General features: G+C 36.8%; 1 protein-coding gene across 1 annotated transcript; it reads left to right on the plus strand.

The window, feature by feature from the left end:
• The first annotated feature begins 2,665 nt into the window (after window positions 1–2,665).
• LOC131070492 (uncharacterized) lies at window positions 2,666–22,488 on the plus strand. The gene is made up of 3 exons (XM_058006054.1): window positions 2,666–2,848; window positions 3,031–3,116; window positions 22,311–22,488. Exons 1-3 carry the CDS (start codon window positions 2,666–2,668, stop codon window positions 22,486–22,488), a joined length of 447 nt encoding a protein of 148 aa, XP_057862037.1.
• Window positions 22,489–24,185: the final 1,697 nt, after the last annotated feature.

Here is a 24,185-nt window from a genome sequence, read left to right on the forward strand (position 1 = left end):
GAGCAAGGGAGATGCTAGAGGTCTTGGATATGAGCAAGGAGAAAGCTCTAGTACTGCAAATCAGGATAACACAAATGGTCAAAAGGTCAACTAGAATCAGAGGTCACGGCTAAGGCAACCCAATGCACATAAATTCAATGGTAGATGTTTTGTTTACAATAAATTTTGTCATATGGAAAGACATTGTAGAAATAGAGAAAATCGAGATAATAATGCAATTCTCGGTCAGTGTTCAAATTGTAAGAAGTATGGTCATAGGACAGAAGTGTTGGAATATGCCTCAAATTCTCCTGACCATGTTCGGTTTGATCAGAGTAGCCTACACTGATGGAGCAATAGAGTGCTACCTTCTTGGTTGTTGAACACTTTTTGATTGGTGTGACTCAGGCCGATGTCTTTCTCTCCATCGGGACAACTCTTGTCGATGAGCTCGGCTTCTCAAACTTGGTATCGGCTATCGAGAAGGGTTGATATTTTTTACACCGAAGTCCCAATGTGTTAGTTGTCTTCTAGTTGGAATACATCACATATCGGCATAGCAGGTTTGAAGTCATCTCGATGACCCGACGAAGTTGCCTTCAATCATCAGGGTAACTTTGCCTATTGGGTTAGCTAGATTGGAGTCATCCTAATGACCCGACGAAGTCAACTTCAGACATCGGGGTAACTTTGTCTATCGGAAGATTGCATGAGCATTATGCTGAAACCTGATAGAGTCGCCTTAGGTGATGGGGTTAACATTAGTTCTTGGAGGTTCCTGGCCGGTGTTACGTCGAAACCCAATGGAGTTGCTTTAGGCGGTTGGGGTTGTCATCGACTATCGGAGGTTCGGGTTCGATGTTATGCCGATACCCGATGGATCCAACTTGGGTCATAGATGTGTTATTGGATATCAGAGGGGCCTTCTGGATGTTATGTCAAAACCCAATGGAGTCACTTTCGGCTATTGGGTTGATAAGATGGAAGCTACACCAAAGTCCAATAAAGTCCGCTCTCTCTTGTCTTGGAGTGCATCACTCATCAGGGTAACTTCGCATATCGAGAAAGGTTGTTTGGTGTTGTGCCAAAGTCTGATGAGGTTGTCTACTGGCTATCGGGGATCAACAAAACATTTCGGATGTCTTGTTGATGACCCGATGGAGTCACCTTTGGCGATTGGGTATCATCGAGAGATCGGGATAACTTCATTGAGGGTCTTTCGATGACCGATAAGGTGAAACCAACTAGGGATGGCCGCCCAAACCGAAGTCTAAAAGACAAGGAGGAAGACACTCAGAATGTTTCTATCGGTGTATATGAATACGAACCGACCTGACTTCTGGATGAATTTGGGATATTTGGTTTCCACGAGTTCATGAACCGATTGGAAGTTGCTCGACGGTTAGACTTCCTGGTGGTTGATCATAGCAGAACGGAGGTTAGAATTCCTAGTGGTTGGAGTGACTAGCTATCAAAGTGGCCAGAGGAAACTGAAATGCAGTTGGATGGATGGAAGACTATTGGATTCCATAACGGTTATGCTTAATCGATACATTGTAACCTTGGTTGTTATATATGTGTTACTAGAGATGTAACAGAGGAGATGCGTGAGAAGCTTAGAGTTGCACATAGTAGAAGGCATGGAATGTCATTAAAGAATGAAAGGAATTATGAGATGCTTTGTCTTGCTCGATGTGTGAGGAGTGTGAGAGGTTACTGTGTGATGTATGTCTGGAGTCCTGTAATCCTGAGTGTTCTGCATTGGTGATGAGTGTAATCCAAACTGTAGATTCTAAGAATAAATATATGAGAAGAGAATCTGGAAACTTTATTGTAATCATTTGTTTACTATGAATAAAGTGTTTTCTCTTTGGTGGTGGGTTTTTTACCTGTAAAGGTTTTCCCATGTAAATCTGGTGTTTACTCTCTCTGTGTTTGGATATTAAAATCATCTGCCTGAGTCATCTTAATGTGTTGCAAAAGAATTTCAAAATGCATACTTTCTTTATTCCCCTATTGAATTAATGTTAGGAAGACGTTTACACACTGTGTTTTCCCTACAAGTGGTATTAGAGCCTACATTTTTTATCCTTGTTGGTAGGGTTGTTGTTGTGTCAATTCTAGTTTCAGTGGGAGTTTAGTAGAGCGTCTATTTGTCTTATTTGCAGATTAAGATGGCGAATGCTTCTGGGTGAGTGTAGATCGATAAATTCAATGGTGCGAGTTTTGAGTTGTGGAAACTCAATATGGAAGACTTGCTAGTTTATAGAGATCTCTAGGGTGTTGTGATTGTAACCTCTAAACCTTCAGGCATGAGGCAAGAAGACTGGGATCTTACATATAGAAAAGATAGAGGGTTAATCAGACTCTGTTGGGTAGATTATGTTTTGTTGAATGTCCATGAGGAGAAGACTGCTAATCTTCTGTGGAAGAAGCTTGGAGATATTTATCAGGGAAAGTCTCTAGTAAATACGTTGTTCCTAAGGAAGAAGTTATATTCCTGAAGATGGATGAGGGTACATCTGTTGCAGATCATTTGAATGTTTTCAACATGATCGTTGCTCAGTTAACCTCTATAGGAGTCTAGATTGATGATGAGGATCAATGTATGCTTCTGTTATGTTTTTTGTCTGACTCATGGGATCATTTGGTAATCACCATTGGGAGTACAACAACCAAGCTCACTATGGAAGGTGTGGTTGCTTCATTGTTGTCAGAAGAAACTCGGAGGAAATCTTCTGAGATGGTCAAGGATGCTCTCGCTATTAAAGGTAAGCTGGAGGACAAGAAGTCAAAGTCCAAGTCAAAGGAAAGCTCCAAGACTCCTGGAAAGAGTGCAAAGCGAAGTACTAGAATTGTGGGAAGACTGGTAACATCCGGAAGGATTGTAGAGAGAAGAAGAAAAGTAAGGGTTCTTCTAATTATGGGTCCTCTCAGAATGAGGATGGAGATGCCTTCTGAGTCACTTTGGCAAGTCAGACATCTGTCGATGTCTGGTTCAATCACGATGCCATTAAGACTGGGTGCCTTGGGTCTTTGGCAATGATGCAGATTCATGATGTATTGGTGAATGTTCTTCATGTAACTGGAAATATTAATATATTGAGGATTCATAAGGGGTCTTTGGCAGAGATGTTGTAATCCTTAGTTAGGATGTTTTTATGTCAGGATATACTATTGAGATGCATTTAGATTTTTGACATAATGTGTTTATGTTCATATAGAGCATGTAATCTCTTTGAAAGAGATGTTTTAGATCATGGTTGTGATGTTTAAAGTTCTCGATTCTGTAGTTGGAATTTTGACAATGATATTGGTTCTATTTCTGTGCTTAGAGTACACTGATCATTTGTTTGGTACTTCATGATAATGTGGTTTTGCATTTGAAGTTTTGGCATGGGCTGATCCGCTATAGGTGTTCTTGGAAACATGGAAATGTAGATGGTGTTGAGTTGGAATGGGTAATAGGTTCAACAGAAAGGAATTCATCTGTGATAACACAATTAGCATTTAGAAGTGAAGAAAGGGTATGATACAGGGTGTTGTGAAGACTTGCTTGCAGGTTCTTTGTTTACAGTTCGTATTGTGAATGCTCTTGGTACAAAGGTTTTATTTACTCTTATGAAATGTTGACAAAAGGATCTTCTTCAATTCTGACATTACCTATGTGGTGGGAGCTTCTTGGTGTGTATGTGACTATCATTACACTTGAAGTTTGAGATTGTGAGTAATAGGTTTCATATGTTGATGATTTGAAATTCATCTTGTTATACCATGAAGGTATGTATGGTTGGATGTACTAGCACTTGCTGTGGGTGCTATTCTAACTATGTTTTTAACAAATGGTTGTACATTTGAGTAGCCTTGGGAATGTGAGGTTTTGTGTTCTAGAAGTTAGAGTTATGTTTTTCTCAGTAGATAGATTCTATGCGTGTCTAGTGGCAGTGGCATGATAGAAGGTGGGAGTATCTATGGATGAGATGAGACTTCTCTTCTTGTGTCTCAGTGGTGCACAAAGTAAACTATATTTCCTTATGGTTTGTGACCAAATGGTATATCAGCATTGATGGGCTTTTTTGAGTCCATGGTTCTCAGTGGTGTCTGTATGTGTTCGGCATGGCAGACAGGTCTAGTGAATTTCTCAGCAAGTGGGAGATTGTTGGGAATATGCCTCAAATTATCCTGACCATGTTTGGTTTGATCAGAGTAGCCTACACCGATGGAGCAACACAGTGTTACCTTCTTGGTTGCTGAACACTTTCTTATCAGAGTGACTTAAGCTGATGTCTTTCTCTCCATTAGGACAACTCTTTTTGATGAGCTTGGCTTCTCGGACCTGGTATCGGCTATCGAGAGGGGTTGATATTTGTTACACTGAAGTCCCAATGTGTTAGCTATCTTCTGGCTGGAATACGTCGCATATCGGCATAGCAGGTTTGAAGTCATCCCGATGACCCGATCAAGTCGCCTTCGGTCATCAGGGTAACTTCACCTATCGGGTTAGCCAGATTGGAGTCATCCCAATGACCCGATGAAGTCGACTTCGGATATTGGGGTAACTTTGACTGTCGGAAGGACTGCATGAGCATTATGCCAAAACCCGATGGAGTTGCATTAGGTGATCAGGTTGTCATCAGTTATCAGAGGTTCCTGGTAGGTGTTACACTGAAACCCGATGGAGTCGCTTTAGGCGGTCAGGGTTGTCATCGACTATCAGAGGTTCTGGTTCAATGTTATACCAATACTCGATGGATCCACCTTGGGTCATCGTGTGTTATCGGATATCGGAGGGGCCTTCTGGATGTTATGCTAAAACCCAATGGAGTCACTTTCGGCTATCGGGTTGACAAGATGGAAGTTGCGTCGAAGTCCAATAAAGTCCGCTCTCTCCTGTCTTGGAGTGCATCGCTCATCAGGGTAACTTAACATATTGAGAAAGGTTGTTTGGCATTGTACCGAAGTCTGATGAGATTGTCTACCGATTATCGGGGATCGGCGAAACATTTTGGATGTCTTGTCGATGACCCGATGGAGTTGCCTTCGGCGATCGGGTATCATCTGGAGATCGAGATAACTTTGTTGAGGGTCTTCCAATGACCAATAAGGTGAGACCAACTACGGATGGCCACCCGGACTGAAATCTAAAAGACAAGGAGGCAGACACTCAGGATGTTTCTGCTAGTGTTTATGAATACAAACCGACCTGACTTCCAAATGAATGTGGGATATTTGGTTTCCACGAGTTCATGAACTGACTGGCAGTCGTTTGATGATTAGAATTCCTGGTGGTTGATCATAGCAGAATGGAGGTTAGACTTCCCAGTGGTTAGAGTGACTAATTGTCAGAGTGGCCAGAGGAAACTGAAATGTAGTTGGATGGATGGAAGACCGTTGGATTCCATAATGCTTATGCTTAATTGATACATTGTAACCTTGGCCATTATATATGTGTTACCAGAGATGTAACAGAGGATATGAGTGAGAAGCTCAGAGTTGCACAAAGCAGAAGGCATGGAATGTCATTAAAGAATGACAGGAATTATGAGATGCTTTGTCTTGCTTGATGTGTGAGGAGTGTGAGAGGTTACCGTGTGATGTATGTCTGGAGTCTTGTAATCCTGAGTGTTCTACATTGGTGATGACTGTAATCAAAAATATAGATTCTGAGAACAAATGTCTGAGAAGAGAATCTAGAAACTTTATTGTAATCATTTGTTTACTGTGAATAAAGTGTTTTCTCTATGGTGGTGGGGTTTTTACCTATAAAGGTTTTCCCACGTAAATCTGGTGTTTACTCTCTGTGTGTTTGGATATTAAAATCATCTGTCTAAGTCATCTTAATGTGTTGCAAAAGAATTTTAAAGCGCATAATTTCTTTATTCCCCTATTGAATTGACGTTAGGAAGACATTTCTGCACTGTGTTTTCCTTACAAGAAGATTGTAGAGAAAATGTGAGATGTCATGCATGTGGAAAGTTTAGACATATGGCTAATCAATGTAAGTCAAGGAATGATCAACATTACAGTAAGGAAATTTAGAAGAATAATGTCACTTTTTATGCATGCAACAAAGTAGGACATATTGCTAAATTTTGTAGAAGCAAGAATCTACCAAAAGGAAGTGATAAACCTGATGAGAAGGGAAAGTAGAAGGTTGATGATATTCAGAAGGAGCATCAAAGGAAGTGGGTTATGAAGTCTGAGGATCAACCGATAGAATCAATTACCCTAGATGTTCATTCAGTTGAAGCATATTCTCCAGTTACCTACACCGACAAGAATCCCATTCAGTATCTAAGGCATTCACCTTTGGGGGACGCAAATTGATGACAGATCTTGGATTGCTTGTGCTAGAGGTCTAAAAGCCTGTTTTAGACTTTGGAGAAGTTAGTTTCAAGTTTAACCGGTGAAGATTTGTTGGATCGTGGATCTCATTTGGTTTACCGATAAGTCAGTTTATGAGTTATGGTTTGGTTATACATCTACAAATAAGTACTTCAGAATCTTTGGTAGTGAATTGTAAGTTTGATCTGAAATGTGATGAAGGGATATTTATTGGTTATTCTAAAGAAAGTAAAGCATATAGATGTTATAACAAAAGATTGCATAGAATTGTTGAAAGTGTTAATGTGAAGGTGGATGAGAAACACAGAAGTCAAATCAGAACTTATGAGAGAGAACCAGAAGTGGAGATGATCATAATTGAACTGGTACCACCTACACCGGAATAGAATGTTGAACCAGTTGCCCTGACAATATCAAAAAATTCAACAGTAACTGAAGATCAGAGTAGAGGAACAGAAAGTCAAAAGACTCCTAGGTATGTAAGGTTGAATCATTTAGAAGATCAAACAATTGGACAAGAAGAAGGTTGACAACTGATGAGGTATGTTTAATTTCTTTAGTTGAACCAACATTAGTTATTGAAGCTTGTAAGGATGAATGTTGGATGTAAGTTATGGAAGAGGATTTGGATCAGTCAGAAAAGAACAACACATGGACATGGATGTTATTGGAACTTGGCTTGATTTATTTACAAAGGATATTCTTAGAAGGAAGGAATTGATTATGTTGAATCCTTGCTCCAGTAGCTAGGATTTTCAGATAGTTTCAAGGATTTTCAGGTATGGTTTTTGTTTTATGATGACTTTACACTATGAGCATGTTCAAATGCTGATTGAGCTAGAGATATAGGTAGCCAGATAGGCTCATCTGGTGAAGCTGAGTATGTTGTTGCTACTACTAACTGTACACAAGCTCTATGGATGAAGGAAATGTTGAAGGATATAAGGGTGGATCTTAATGAACCAGTAGTTATTCACTATGATAACTATATTGCTATTGGTGAATCTGGTATTTCATTCTAAGACAAAACACATTTCTATCAAGTATAATTTTTGGAAGGTGGAAGCAAATGAAGGAAGATTAATTTGAGGAATCATTTGAGTACTTTAGAGGTAGATTGGGAGTTTCTGCCCCTCCGGTAGAGACTTGAGTGATGTTGATTGGCATCAGTCCGGTATTGCATTTATCAGTGTTATCATTCATTCTGGATTGATGTGTTGGTGATATTACTCTAGGGGAGTAGTCATCTGTGTGTTTCAGTGGATTTATGATTTTTCTTTGATGTTCATGTCATATTTTTGGCATTGATGTCAAAGAGGGAGAGATATATGCTAAAAATAGAGCTTAATAGGGATATCAGTCTATGGGGGAGATTGTTGGCACAAGGAGGAGGAACAAAATTTCAGATTGGTTGTATCCCATTGGGGGAGTTTGGTTCAGGTCTATGGATGGTTAATTGGTATATAAATATTTGTTTCAAAACTTGATTGTTATATCATTTTGGGGAGATTGTTGGATGTCTTCCTTTGGGAGATTTGTTTGGCATTTCTTGGGACTTGGATATTTTTCACATCTAGTGTTGCCATCAATGCTAAAGGGGGAGATTATTGGCAATTTGGAGGATTTGATTATGTGTTTCATAGATGTTTGTCATTGATGTCAACACTAGTTGTTATGTTGTCTATTGGGTTTTGATAGAGTGGTTGGTTTATGATGTTGATCTAGAGATCTTCTCTAGTATGCTCCGGCTTGAAGAATTGGTTTGGATTGGTTATCCATGTGTTCTTGACACATATCACATTCAGTTGGTTCACAAACTTGATGATCCGGAGGCTATCATTTGTTCTCGTAAGCCTTTTGGTCACTGGTAAGGGTTTTACCGACGGAGCTTTGTTGAAGATATTTTAGTGAATCCGATAAGTGGTGTTGGTGTGGCTTCTAGAAGGTTATCAAGGTGTTGATGGTTATCATTTTCACATTCTAGTTGTTCGTGGTGTTTCATTTGGCTTATGGTGACCTATTTTGGGTCTAGTGTTATTCTGCTAGGTTATGGACCGGTTTATGTAATGTGTTGATTGATGCTCCTGATGTGTCACCGGTTGGATTTATTGTTTGGATTATGTTGTTTTGGTATTAGGCCGACTTGGTGTATCATTGGTTTGTGGTATTATGTAATAGATTTATCGCATCATCTTTTAGGTGGTCGACCTAATTGTTTAGGTTCCGGATTGGTATAAATATGATGTAAGATCTCTTTGTAGATCATGGGATTATGGTTATAGGATTGTTATGTGATTATCTATGTGCAAATAATGTTGTAATCATATGCAGGAGTTTTGGTCGATCATAGGTGATCGAATTGGGTTGGTAAGAGAGGTTTAAGACCTCTCATATTGAGCTTAACTGGAATTGTACTCAAGCATAGGAGATGCTACACTTGCAGTTCAATCTTCATTCTAGATTGTAGTATGATGTTTTCTATAGTTAGTGAGGCTCCTTTTGTGATGAGCAGTGCACTGTAGGCTATTGGCATTCCTGCATGTGCAGGGCCCTTATTGTAATATTTATTCATCTGATTAGTGGATAGATATTGTGGGTCTCCAATCCCACCATGGTTTTTCCTCTTTGAGGGTTTCCACATATAAATCCATGGTGTTATGGTTTTCATATTTGTGGTTGCATTATTGCTTATTGTTATATGCTTTTATGTTTACTAGTTGCTGAGTTGTTGTATTAATAAGGTTAAATTTCTCCATTCCGGTAGAACACTAATTCACCCCCCCTCTCAGTGTTCTTGGATTTCAACACTCTGTTGAAACCAAAAGCCATCTGATGAAGACTTCAACTAGTAAGTTTGAGACACCCATTCTCAACAGTTATACTATGAGTTGTGATCATCTTAGGCATCCCAATATGCTAACACATAGGGACTTGCTTGTTTGGTCGGGTAGGATGTGTGGCATGCAGGTGGAGATTCTCATTGCCCTTTACTTCCTTTACCTTTGAAATCCCACAGATGTGATGCATGATAGACAAGCGGAGCTTCTAGGCATCTTTTATTTTCTTCTCTCAAAAATCCCCATAAAAGTGACATGTGGTGGGCCCAAAGAAAGGAATTTATGCTACAGAATCGCGCGAGCAAGTTGCATGGGGAAAGAGCACATGGCAACATAGTAGAGCTCAGAGGAACCAAGATGAAAGTGTCATCCTCAAACACATGCCTAAGTGACACATGGCCTCAACGGAGAGTATATTTATAATAAAAATTTCGGATGTGAAGGACAAAACCTTGCGAACAAGGAAAAACCTGAAGGACAACTAAGGATTTAAATCCATAGTAGCTAATCTTTGAGTTTACTAGATTTATGCTAATCATTTAATCATATAACAATAATAGTCCCTCCAAAGCATTAAATTTTTAGGTTTCCAATTCCTCACTCAATATGAGACTAGTTTTTAAAATCTCAAATGAATTGACAAACAATGAACGGTTATGGAGATGAGATATTTATAGTAATAGTAATGAGATCATTTAAAATACTCTTGATATTTTAAAGGTGTTTCATTAGTTATCCATCTATTCTTATATTTCTTAGCTAAGTTAAAATCATGTGTGTTCTAACATCATTATTGTGCTCAAATATTATGGTGATTTCATTCTAATCTTCCTTTGGTGTGGTTCCATTCTATAATTTCATTAATAAAAAAGTTTATCAAGGCCAACACTTGGCATAATTTCTTGTCAAATTATTCTTTTAGACAAGCATTTGTGGGGTGCCTTGTTGTGATTCTATGAAGATGGAGGTGAAGTATAACAAGTGAAAATTATTTTTCATCTCATGATGTCATTCTCTAAAGTTTGTAATAGTAATAAACTATATGTAGATGACACCCAATATATTATTTCACTTACAATACTTCTGAAGAAATGATAAAATACAAAAAATATTCTCAATTCTACAATATTATTTGTCAGAGTCACTGATGGACTCAATCTCCTAGGATCACTTGCAAAACCAAGATCAACCTTCTACACGAGAGAAATGGAGAGGATAAAATGCTGGAATATGGTGTAATAACAAAATAATGATATTATCACACTCCAAATGATACAATATGGATTAGCACTCCCTTGTACTAACTAAGATGATATGTGCTCAACTGGATTAGCTCATAAGGAAGAGGCGAGTGTTGATTATATAGCAAAATGTGGGCACATCATTACAAGAGGAATAATAAATCCTAAATAACCAAATTAGGTGGGAGTTGTGCCTACTTGGAAAATGCCAGACATGTGGCAAACCAACTCAGGTAGGGATAAACAAATGGTTGTGGGGAGGTGGCAAATGAGTCCAAAAGAGGGTGTGACATTCAACCACCCAAATGTGGGTGTGAATGACATACGTAAATGTAGGACTATGCCACATGTTTTCACATAAACCATCCTAATATAGCCTAAATATGCTTAATAATGTGTAGGAAAAATAAATATAAAAAACCTACACTAACACCCCCCCCCCCTTAAGCATAGCTTAGGTGGGTGAAAAGATGCAACAATGCAAAGATGGGTTTCAGCTACAAGGCCATGTTAGGTACCCATGTACAAAACAATATCTCACAAATGGGGTAAAGGAGAAAACCCATTCAAACACAAATCCTCCCCAAAAGAGAGAAAAGAAACAAGTTTCTCAATACAAGAAGAATCTCATGCAAGGAAGAAATCCCCTCTGAAATAGAAAGGATAAGAAAGACTATGTATCCTTCCTTGAAGTAGCCAGCTGCACCAAAGGTTGATGCTCAAAACAAAATGTAGAAGATGGAACACGATCGTCGAACAACATTCCTCCCCTTAGGAAGAAACAAAACCAAAGGTGCATGAAGATTGTCTTCCCATTCCTAAAAGGAATATGTAGGAAGAATGATCAGGATGTATGATGTCTCTAAACTCTTCTCATATGTCCCCATGTTGATGCCAAAAGTTGTCACCATCAAATCAAGTATTCTAGGCCACACTGCAGAAGATGACAATCCAGAGCCTTGTGGATATGGATGTAGAACAAAATCCATAGACAAAGGTATCTCCTCCGATGACAAAGGTGCCTCCTCCAAATGGTGCTCAATAGTGGCCAAAGTCATGTCAAACTGTGAGGAATGATCATGTGGGTAAAGAACAAGAGGGTCAAAAGGTTCCCCCTCAACATTTGAAAAAGACTCAACTTCATCAAAGAGAAGATGTGCATGGTGTCCTCTAAGTCGGCAAGATAGGACTCACAAAACAAACTTTCAATACTTGTCAAGTAATCATCCCAAGTAGCTGTGTCTGGAAGACAAAGTATATTCTGTTGCACTAAATCACAAGTATCCCCAGAAGCAACAATCGATGGAGGAGAAGGAATGCAAGGTTCAAGAACTGGATCTAATGTCACAATACCTAGATTCAAGTAACCAAAGTTCTCCTCGGAATCAATGTTCACACTAGGAGTGTGATTAACAACCGAAGGATCAGAACCATCATCAAGTGCAAAGTCTGAAAAGGTATATAACCGAGATGCATGTTCAACCATCCCACTAGCAATTATCTCTCTACTTTCCAAGTCTCGAATGATGACCGAATCAGGTGTGAACTCCACAGTCTTCCCTGCTCCACCATGGGTGATCTGATAGATGGAAAGAAGATTGTTTGACAAATGAGGTACACACAAAACATCATTGAAAGTGTCATCCCCAATATCAATAAAACCTTTCCCAATTACACTCATATAAGTTTTGTTGACCATCAAAATAGGTGGCATAACACATGACTCAAATGAAGAGAACATAGACTGTCTAGAAGCCATATGATGAGAAGCTAAAAAATCTAGGAGCCATCTCCCTAATTCACAACTTGTAGCACAAAGAGCTTTATCTTTACCTTTGGTTGCCTCAGAAGCAAGCCCCTGCATGACTTTTTACCTTAGTAGATCCTTACTGTTTTGAATTGGAAGAAGAAGTTGACTCAGACATTCTAGAAGGAAGATCAATGTTGTTCTTCTTAAGATGATGTTTCAGTTCATCAATATTCTTCTTATAACAAGAAAGTTCTTCATGTCCAACCCTCTTTTAATATATGCAAGTAAGCTTCTTCTTCTTAGATGAATTATTATGTGCTTGATCTTTATGTGGCTTTGGCTTTGATTGCTTCCACTTCTTGTTAGAATCCTTTCCTAGATTCCCTTGTTTACCCACCAAAGCATGTGGCGTAGATGGCTTAAGAATCCCCATGGTGATCAACTTTGATTGCTCAAGCATCAACAGTTTTGTAAATGAATCAAATGAAGGTGTAGTGTAAGCACTACCCATTGTCATCCGATGGGTTTGGAAGCTAAAAACAAAAGATGCATACTCTAAAGGAATCTTTGCCAACAAGTTGAAAACCAACTGTGTATCCTCCTTCTCAATGTCGCAATCTTTACATTGTGCTCTTAGCTCATTTTCTCTAGTGGCATAGTCTTGGATTGTATCAAAATTCTTAGGATCCATATTTAGGAGATCACTTTCAAGTGTGTAACCTCTAATCTTATCAACTTGACCATATAATTTGTCAAGTTTATCCCAAGCTTCCTTAATTGTCTTACACTTATCAACGTGAAAGATAAGATCAGGAGATACATGTTTTCTCAATGTTCCAAGAGCCATAGAACTTTTGATGAGCCATTCCATTTTCAGATTAGGATCAATAAAACATGTGGGTTCTGAAATTGTGCCATCAGCATAATGATTTAGGCCTTTTTCCATTAGCTTACTCTATAAATTAACTATTCAATTTGCATAGTTATGTGGAGTTAAGAGTGGAAATTTAGGAGAACTCATAACTGAAAATGAAAGAGCACAAGTAGGTAGATCAGAAACACAAATACCAAGAGATACCCCCCCTTTTTCACTCAATCAATGATCGCCCCTAGAAAAACATGATTTTGGCACTTTATAAATCAGTGCATTTACAATGTTGGAGTTGATTTCTAGAGTTTTACAATGTCCAAAATTGGACCCAAATACTAAAAGTACAATAGAATGTCAGAACTACAACCTCAAAATAGCACCAATGGATAGTGCTCGAAAAAATATCAACTTTCAAAATCTGAGGTCATATGTGAAAGTTATAACCTTTTGAAGTTGAAAAACTAGGATTGTCCTTCAAATTTGCTAAAAAAACTTGATTTCTAGAAAATATGGACAACTTGAGACAAAATGGATTCTGCCACTATGAAGTTTGTGAAATTCTACCCCAAATAAAAAAAATTGCTCACAAAATGGACCCTGGATGACTGAGATATGGCCTCTCGAAGTTGAGGTGCAAAATGCAAAGCTCTAATGGTGAGGGGTCCAAATTTGCAAAACTCAACTTTGCTAAATTTGTCAAATTGCTACTAAATTTGGTGGAACCGTCAAGTTTGGAATGTTGTTGCTAAGTTTGGAGGCACCGCCAATCAGTTTAACTCTAACCACAATTACAGCTTGTTGGTGTAAATAATTATTCATCTTGGATATTATTACACTTAAGTTTATTTAGGAAATGCATTTCATAGTAGTTTGGGTATGAGACACTTGGGTGTTTATGCCACATTGGGATAGTGTGTGTAGGAGAATTTCCACCTTTTGTGGTGTTGATCTTGTTGTTACACTCCACATTCAGTGGGTGATCCACCTCATGTGGACTATTATATTGTTTCTCCTACATACCCACACCTAGTTCCTACCTACCCTTGTTTCTTATTGAGCCACATGTCATGTTTGTGTGCTCACATATCCGTAAGCCTTGCCTATATAAGCAGGCTCATCTACATTGTACGTAAATGGAACAATTGATCATTTATCTATTGATGAGAATACAGTTTATTCTTATCCTATATTTTGTCTCTCTTTTGTACTTTTCATTGAGCTCTTGATCTTGGCAAAATCTCACATGGTATCAGAGCCATTGGGGCTTCATTAATTAGTTTTTGGAGACATCGTGGAAGGCTTCTATTTTCAGATCTGAGGGACTGCATTTTTTGGAGGCATCTTAGAGTGTTTTTGACCTCACCATTGCGTCCGGGAGGCCATTTCCATAAAAATCGAGTATAAATTCGACCTATTTTGGCGAAAATCGATTTTTGGGTGTGGAGGAAATTTTCTGCCCAATTTGGGTAGTACAGTACAGAGTTTTCGGATTTTTTTTCAAAAAAAAAGATTCTGAAAATTATTTTCTTGTAATTTTGGAAATTATTTTTGGGATCTGTACCTTCTGCCCAGTCAGTAGTCCAGTTGGCTACCAAATCACCCTGCCACGTCAGCAGCCCAGTTGGCTGCCACATCACCTACCAAAGCACTTGCACAGTTAGTGCCCAGTCAGCTATGAAGTTTGGGCGATGGTCATATGGCCGTCAAATTCAACCCCGTAATCTGCTGACATCATCATTTAAAAAAAAATTTGCAGGCCCCTCTCATTGAGCTTTTTTATTTTGCAGTTCAACTTCAAATGGCCATATCTTGCTCATTTTTGCTCCTTTTTTAGTGCAATTTTTTTTGAAATGGGATAGAATTTCATGTACTTTCATGTGGTGGAATTATTTTCTGATTTTTGATGGACATATTTTTCAAAATTCTCAATTTTTGGTGATTGTACCTGTCCAATCCCCGTTTCTGCAACTTCCAGGACTCCGTTTGGGCTCATACGAACTCCTTTTCAGGTGCTATTTTTTTTGAAAGTGCATTATTTTTTGCCTACTCTCAGAATATGCTATCAATTTGTAGAAATTATGGGTAGAAATTGAACTTTCATCATATGGTCTTATTTGGCCAATTTGGCATTTGTATTGCATAGATCTATCTTTCTGATCTTTTGCTTTGATGTTCTCAACCTATTGGGGCAGTTGTAAAAAAAAATCATAATTCCACCTTGCCATTGTTTGCAAGTGGCCTATTGTACACGCACTACATATAAAGTGCCAAAATCATCATTTTTTTTTTTTTGGGGGGGGGGGGTACTTTGATTGAGTGAATTTGGGGGGGTGTCTCTTGTTCTTTTGTGCTCTTGTGTTCCTTCCTTTCTGCTGCTATGGGTTCTTCTAAGTTTCCTCTCTTAACTCCTCATAATTATGTTACTTGGAAAATTGATGCATGGAGTAAATTTATGGAAAAAGGACTAACTCATTACATTGATGGAACTATTGTTGCTCCCGCCGATCCTAAGGTTGATCCAATTGGTCACTTAGATTGGCTCACTAAAAATATCATGGCAATTGGTACCTTAAGAAAGTATGTATCAAAGGATCTCATTTTTCATATTGAGAAGTGTACTCTAACCAAGGATGCTTGGCAAAAGTTTCAAGACTTATATGGTCAAGTTGATGAGATTAGGGGATATCAAATTGATAGTGATCTCACCATGTTAGATCCCAAGAACTTTGATACTATACAAGATTATGTCACTAAGGCAAATGAGTTGAGGGCACAACTCAAAGATTGTGGCATTGATAAGAAGGATACTCAATTGATATTCAACTTGATAGGCAAGCTTCCACAAGAATATGCAGCATTTGTTTCTAGTTTCCAAACCCATAGGATGACAATGGGTTTAAGCTACACAATGCCTACATTTGATGCTTTCAATGAAATATTGATGATGGAACAAACTAAGTTGATAAGCATGGGCATTCTTAAGGCTTCTAAGTCTCAAGCATTAGTGGCAAATCAAGGGAACAAAGGAAATCAAGGAAAGGGCAACTCAAACAAGAAGAAATGGCAATCAAAGCCTAAGGACAAAGCACTATCTTCTCCACAACAAGGAGATTCGTCATCTTCCAAGAGGGATAACTCACCAAAGAGGGAGAGACCTACTTGTGCCTATTGTAAAAAGTTTGGTCATGAGGAGCGTTGTTGCCATTCTAAGAAGATTGATGAGCTCACACATATCATCAAAAATCATAACATTGATTTGCCTAATTTCTACAAGAAGGATGATTCATCAACTTCCACTTCCTCACATTCAAAAGGAAAAGGGCAAGCATTCATGGCTTCTACAAGTGGGAAGACTCACTCTTTTGGGACAAGAAAAGGAAAAGCTCTATGTGCTACTATCAGTCATGATTCAGAGAGATGGCTTCTAGATTCAGGGGCTTCTCATCATATGGCATCTTCGCAGTCTATGTTCTCTACATTTGAGCCTTGCACCATGCCACAGATATTGATGGGCAATCATACATACATGGCTGTGATTGGGAAAGGATCTATTGACATTGGGGATAACTCCTTCAATAATGTGTTGTGTGTACCCCACTTGACAAACAATCTCCTTTCTATCTATCAAATCACACATGGCGCAACTAAGAGAGTTGTGGAGTTCACACTTGAGTCAGTTTTCATTAGAGACTTGGAGACTAGAGCTATCATTGCGACTGGGGTGGTTGATCATGCATCTCGGTTATACTCCTTTTCAGATTTTGTTGATGATGATGATTTCACATTTGATGATTCTACACATGATGATCGCACTTCTTGTGATGGTTCAGATTTTGAGGAGAACTTTGGGCACTTGAACATGGGGATTCTCACATGTGAACCCATTCTTGAGTCTTGTATTTCATCTCCTCATATTGATATCACATCACCTATTGCACCTAATGATGCGTATAGTGTGACAGTTTTTCCTTCATGTGATTCAGTGCAGCAGGATATTCATTATCTTCCAGCTTCAGATTCATAGGATGATTACTTGATAGACATTGCAGGTTTGTTTGTGGAATCCTACATTGCAGATTTGGGAGACATCATTGATGACATTCATCTTCTCTTTGATGAAGGTGATCCTTCTTTGATTGTTGTGAGGGATCACTCTGACCCTCTTGTTCATTCTCTACATGATCATTCTTTCGAGGTTGACATGATTGTGGATACTTATGTACAGCAGTTGGAGGAGGTCTCTTTATTTTTTGAGGAGACATGTGAGTCTTTGGGACATGTTCTACATCCATCTCCACTAGATCTTGGAGTGCCTTTTTTAGCAGTGTGGCACAATTTACCACCTTTAGAGGGGGTATCTTTCAGCATCAACATGGGGACACTTGAGCAGTTTTCAGAGATTCCTTTCATCATGAGTTTTTTTCATACATCTTCCCTTCATGATTGGGGAGACTTCATGGATACACCTTTGGTTTTGTTTCTTCCTAAGGGGAGGAATGTTGTTCGTCATTCATGGAGCAATTTCTTCATACATCGAGCTTCTATCATTGGTGCAGAATCCACATTGAGAGGGGGCTTCCTAGCTTCTCTTCTTCTCTCATATGGGGGGGACTTTTTCCTCACATGGGGTTTTGTCCTTCACATTCTTCTATGAGAGTTCTCTTGTATATCTTTCATCTCTCTTTTGGGGGAGGGTTTTTTCCCATTGGGTTTTTCTCTCTTTCCCCACTTTGTGAGAGATTTCATTGCATTGGTTTTCATGCATTCACATTTGTACATGGGTACCTAACATGGCCTAGTAGCTAGGACCCATCTTGCATTGCTTAGTTGCATTGTAGACTTAAGTGCATTCCCCTAAGTTGCACTTAACGGGGGGTGTTGGTGTAAATAATTATTCATCTTGGATATTATTGCACTTACTTAAGTTTACTTAGGAAATGCATTTCATAGTAGTTTGGGTATGAGACACTTGGGTGTTTGTGCCACATTGGGATAGTGTGTGTAAGAGAATTTCCACCTTTTATGGTGTTGATCTTGTTGTTACACTCCACATTCAGTGGGTGATCCACCTCATGTGGACTATTATATTGTTTCTCCTACCTACCCACACCTATTTCCTACCTACCCTTGTTTCTTATTGAGCCACATGTCATGTTTGTGTGCTCACATATCCATAAGCCTTGCCTATATAAGCAGGCTCATCTACATTGTATGTAAATGGAACAATTGATCATTTATCTATTGATGAGAATACAGTTTATTCTTATCCTATATTTTGTCTCTCTATTGTACTTTTCATTGAGCTCTTGAACTTGGCAAAATCTCACACAACTCCCCCAAATTTGAATATTGCCAGACAAAAAACAAATCTCCGTCAAATATAGTAAAATCGCTAAATAAACAACTAAAAGGAACAACACAAAGGCCGAGGTGCACAGAGGCCAAGGTCAGAGCCCAACAAGTATGGAGGTAGCAGCGATTTCAAAGTCTTTTATGTTTGAATTTTTTTGAAAATTTTAAAAAAAAAAAAAAACATTAAAAATGGTGGGGGGCTTATGCCTCACCCCACACCCCACATAGGAGCTATAGAGGCTTCTAAAGCCTCACGTAGGGGTCCCAAAGGGAGGCACGGACCCAAATTGGTACCGTGTACCTCCTGTGGGTATAGGGGCCAACAGGGGCACCGTACCCTGTCGATATCCTTAGTTTTTTATTTTTTATTTTTATTTTAAGTAATTTATAATTTGTTTTTCAATTTTTTTTGTTTTGAATTTTCAAATGATTTTTTTTTCAAATTTTTTTATTTTTTATTTTTATCAATAATATTACCTATAACAAATTTTAAAAAAACCTCTCATAATAAAAGCTTTTTCAATTAAAAAACTTGCATTTTTAATTTTATTTTTTTTGTATGTAGGAAAAAATTTAAATTTATTATTTTATAAATAAAATTTCAAATCCTGACCGTATTAAGTAGGGGTAGAATTTTTGCTTCGAATCTAACTTTCAGTAAAATATAAAGTATCTTATATCAAATTCGTCTGTTCAACCTTCTCGACTCGATGGCAATGTCCATTTTGACTGAAAAATGCACCCAACAAAAAATCAATGTTGATTTTCTCCCAAATTCGAGAAGGGGCTTCCAAATCTGGAAGCTCTGGTATCATGTCAAAGTCATCGATGGACTCAATCTCCTAGGATCACCAGCAAATCCAAGATCAACCTTCTACATGAGAGCAACAAAGAGGATGAAATGTTGGAATACGGTGCAATAACATAATAATGATATTATCACACTCCAAATGATACAATATGGATCAACACTCCCTTCTACTGATTGAGCTGATATGTGCTCAACTAGATTAGCTCATAAGGGAGAGGTGAGTGTTGATCATATAGAAAAATGTGGGCACATAATTCCAAGAGGAATAATAACTCCCAAATAACCAAATTAGGTGGGAGTTGTGCCTACTTGGAAAATGCCAACTATGTGGCAAACCAACTTAGGTAGGGACAAACAAATGGTTGTGGGGAGGTGCCAAATGAGTTCAAAAGAGGGTGTGTCGTTCAACCACCCAAATGTGGGTGTGAATGACATATGTAAATGTAGGACTATGCCACATGTCCTCACATAAACCATCCTAATATAACCTAAGTATGCTTAATAATGTGTAGGAAAAATAAATATAAAAAAACCTACACTAACATTATTAAGGCAAAGCTTTAGTAGATATTAGCATAGTGTAATGGTTTAGATGCAGTGTTGTCATTCTTGCCACAAAAGTTCAAACCTTGTTGGAGGTGTTACTGTTGAGTGTTTTTATTAAGGATGAGGTCCCCAATAATTTACCCCAACAATAATGTATAACTTCATATTAAAAGTGTTTACCCTTTTAAAAAAGGAAGTCTTAATAATAATCGTTTAATGGCTCTTGTTTTCTTTAATATGGTGAATCCTTTAAAATGTGACTATTTGATTGTATCTATCAATATACTAATTCATGAACCATCTAATTTTTTTTCTTGTGGCTCCAAGCTACTTTAATATTTACTAATGTAAAAGCTTTATATTTTATCCCTTGATCTCTTTTTAAATAGAATCACTTGAATTTATTGACTTTAATTGCAAACATAGATTAATACTAATTTCTTGAATATTAAATTTATTATAGAAAAAAAAAATCAACCTTTTACATATAGAAATGATCTTTGAAATCAACCTTACATCATTTTTTTGAGATCGAATGTTAAAATTGAAAAAAAAAAAAATTTCTCTTGTATTAAAGAATCTAAAAATAAAATAAAAAAACATTTATACATGTCTCTGCACATATAAATAAAGGGATTGCCTGATGAATAAAATTTACACCATCAATACATTTTGTACCATTTGATTATGATTATTTTTATACATTACCAAGATATGTTAAGCCTATTTGAATTATAAACCAACAAACAATATTAATTAAAATATAAGATAACAATTTAAGATTCATGAGATGACAATGTGGCGTAGTACTTTTATGTTTTTGAAGGTGGTGAGTGAAGGGTTGGATACATCTATCTTCACACCCACTCTTGTCAACAATGTCTAATTTTATTAATTATTGAGATGAGTGAAAGTTCCTTTTCCTCTTCTTTCAAAATTTTAAGGCATTTCAAATCTATTTAGCTATGAAGCTTTCATTTTGCTACTTTGCACCTTCACTCAAAATAATAGTTCCTCTATTATAAGCCTAATGTAGAAGCCCTAGTTATTTGTCATTATAAATAATAAAAGCTTCACCTCAAACTTCACTACATCTACTAAATAAATTTATATTGAGTTCAATAATAAAAGCTTCACCTCAAACTCCACTACATCTACTAAATAAATTTATATAAATTTATATTGAGTTCCTTACAAACCCCCCTACCAATGCATTCGGTAGAATGTGGAGTTGTGATGTCTACCCCATGTAAATATGGTATTTAGTGTTGATTTTTTGAGACTTGCAGCACTTTGACAATTGTTTATGCCATCACTCTGTCTTTTGGCTTGATTTCATTAAATTTAATTTGCATCTAAGTTTTTTTAATAATGGCTCACTGCTTTAATATTTATTAATATCAAAGTTTTATATTTTAACCTTCAACCTCCTCCATGAATTTATTAAGTTAAGTTAATCTTACATTTATCTCTTTCATTTTAATATAGTGTATGCCTTAAAAAATAGCTTCTTATAGTCTTTTATATGTAGTGATGATTTCTGGGACATTACAATTTTCGTTTTATATCAAATAGACTAGGGGACAACAATGTTGTCATTTTTGTTTTCTACATTTGAGTCTTTTTTCTATTCAAAGTGATGATGAGCTCCCCCAACCTCTCAACAATCTCCTCACTGAATAAATTGTACTAAGAAACAACTATCAATATATTGGTAAATTTGTCCCCAATGTCTCTAAAGACATCACACTCCATAATAAAGTGGTTTGCTTATTCCATTATGTTAGTAGTGCAAAAAATACACCCTCTTTCTTCTAATGCTTCTTTAGGTCTTTTTCATTGTTCTATTTTACATTAAAGTTGATGAAAGTTAATTCTTAACTCAATAATAAGAATCTTCTTTGGGAATGAAATGTTAGCCCCTATATACGCTTTTTTGTTAACTATCACATTTGAGACCTTTGAACTTGTCAAAATAATATTTCTTCGTTTTCCCTAATATTTTATCCCATAAGAGAAGGATACTAGTAGTCATTATAGTTAACTTCACACACCCTAAGATCATAAATGATACATTAGATTTTGATGATTTTTTTTTATTTGTCTTTGTATTTGACTTAAGTGCTTATAGCTATTGTTCGACTTTTGGGTAGTTAGGATGAACATTTCAGGATTCATTATGTGCACAAGGGTCAAAAAGTGGTCATTTTGAGTTGATGTCCAATACATATTCCCTATTGCTCTATTAGTTGTTCACTTTTACCACTTCAAAATTTGCACAACTATCCAATCCTTATGCACAAATGCCCCAATACTCATGCACTATTGATACCAATAGAGTTCCATAATTGATCTAATTACTTTCTTTCAACTACTGAATATCCAATAGATGGCTATCGACTTTCTAGATGATTTTTTAATAAACCCAATAGACAAAAATTGAAACCTAGAAGATAACCCTTCCCCTATGCCTGTGTGAGACTTATCTACAGAGACATGATCTATCATCAGGCAATCCCTTTATTTGTTTGAGGTGAAGCTTTTATTATGTTTTAATGGCGGCGTGTTTATATTGCAGGGGTGAAAGCGATCAGGGAACGACAGCAGTGGAGTACAAATCAGGGAAGAGGGAGGAGCTTGTGAAGAAAGGGTATCGGATTTGGGGAAATGTTGGGGAACAGTTGAGTGATTTAACTGTAACTTCTTTGGGCTCTCGTACTTTTAAGCTTCCTAATCCCATGTATTATATCAGCTAGAACTGAACTTAGGATTCGCTTCATTGAAATAGATTGCACAGAGATTTAGACTGCTGTTTCACATGAAATTTGTTTTCGTTGGTTATTTAAGTATAGAATGTATGTTTTAGCCGTGAAGAATTAAGAAAAGATTCACTGTGTGTCAGATATATATATGTTTCAAGTTCTGGCTATTCTCCATATAATGATGTTTTTTTGTTAAATTTTTTGTGTTTTTACAGTAGCATGGAGATCAATTATGAACGTTGGACCAGTAAAAATCTTGTGAAAATCGGTTGTGGATTGTGCATTAAGTCATATTTTATTGGTGCCTCACTACGACATCAAATGATTTGTGTTGCTTTTTAAATCTAAGAAATACCTTTTATTCAATTATGAGTACTTATGATGAATAGTGACAACTTAATGTCACAACTACAACACTATATTTTTGAAAATACCAAACACATTATTGAAACATAGAGTAACCGTAGTTGTGACTTTAAAGTTGTTAATGTTCATCATTAGTACTCATAATTGAATAAAAGGTATTTCTTAGATTTAAAAAGCAACACAAATCATTTAATGTCGTAGTGGGGCACAATAAAATATGACTTATTGTACAATTATTGGACTACTTTTTTTGAGTCTTTTTTAGACACCTCAACAAAAAGCATGTACATGTGACTTCTTTAAAATAATTGTGAGCTTGAAACATTAATTATAGGTAGGGTCCTTGTCAAATAAGCTATTAAAAAAATTACAAATGATTAGAAATTGATGTATATTATCTTGAGAAACATCAAATTACTTGCTCATTTCCTAGATCCTCTACTCTAATAAAAAAACTAATTGTTGAATGAAATAGGAAATTACTAAGAGTTTTTTTTTTTAAATAACTTTTTTATATCAAGCCTTGGAAAGGATTAAGAGTTACATAAATTTCAAATTTACTTTAATGTTGGATTTTTATTGTGGGTTTTGATTTTTTTTTTTTTTAATTTTTAAATCTTATTTTCATAAATATGAGTTACGTTGTTCATTTTTAGATTGTTGCTATGCCTCATATGGATATTATTATAGGCTACACACTCCATAATGAAATGTCATTCTATCTCTACCATGCCCTTATTGAAAAAATAGGTATGTTCTCATTGCTCTTTATATAATTCATCTATTTGTCTCATACCTAAGATAATGTAATCGAATCCTTGAGTAGACAGTTAACAACTTTTATTTTCTCTTAATTTTAACTCTCATGTATGTTTTATTTTATCATGTTTGCATGTGGGATTGATTTGTTGGGATTAAAGTGTCTCAACCTTATAGGCCAAACATGTTTATTGAATTTTTTTATTTTTTTTACACCCACTTTGAAATTCTTAAATTTTAGGGAACTAGGGTCATAGGTTGTTATGTTGGAACTATGACGAATTTTCTATTATGACTATGATAGTTACTAGTTTGGTGGAAGAGTCATGGAGAGTTATTTTTTGATAGCCGACATTTATGTTTTAAGTTCACTTTTGACTAGTGTTGTGAGGTAAGGAAGGCGCCTATTCTTGGTCATGGTAACCTCTATGTTGTACTTACAATGTATTTGGTAGGGTGACCATTATGGAAGATATTAGTGTTGTTGATTCAAAATTTTCTATGTGCAACATGTCATGGGTTTAGTTAGATGTTATTTGTGACACAAATTACCTATTAGGAATTGA

This window comes from Cryptomeria japonica, chromosome 11 (assembly GCF_030272615.1).
Source record: "Cryptomeria japonica chromosome 11, Sugi_1.0, whole genome shotgun sequence".
In the NCBI taxonomy this organism is placed as follows: Eukaryota; Viridiplantae; Streptophyta; class Pinopsida; order Cupressales; family Cupressaceae; genus Cryptomeria; species Cryptomeria japonica.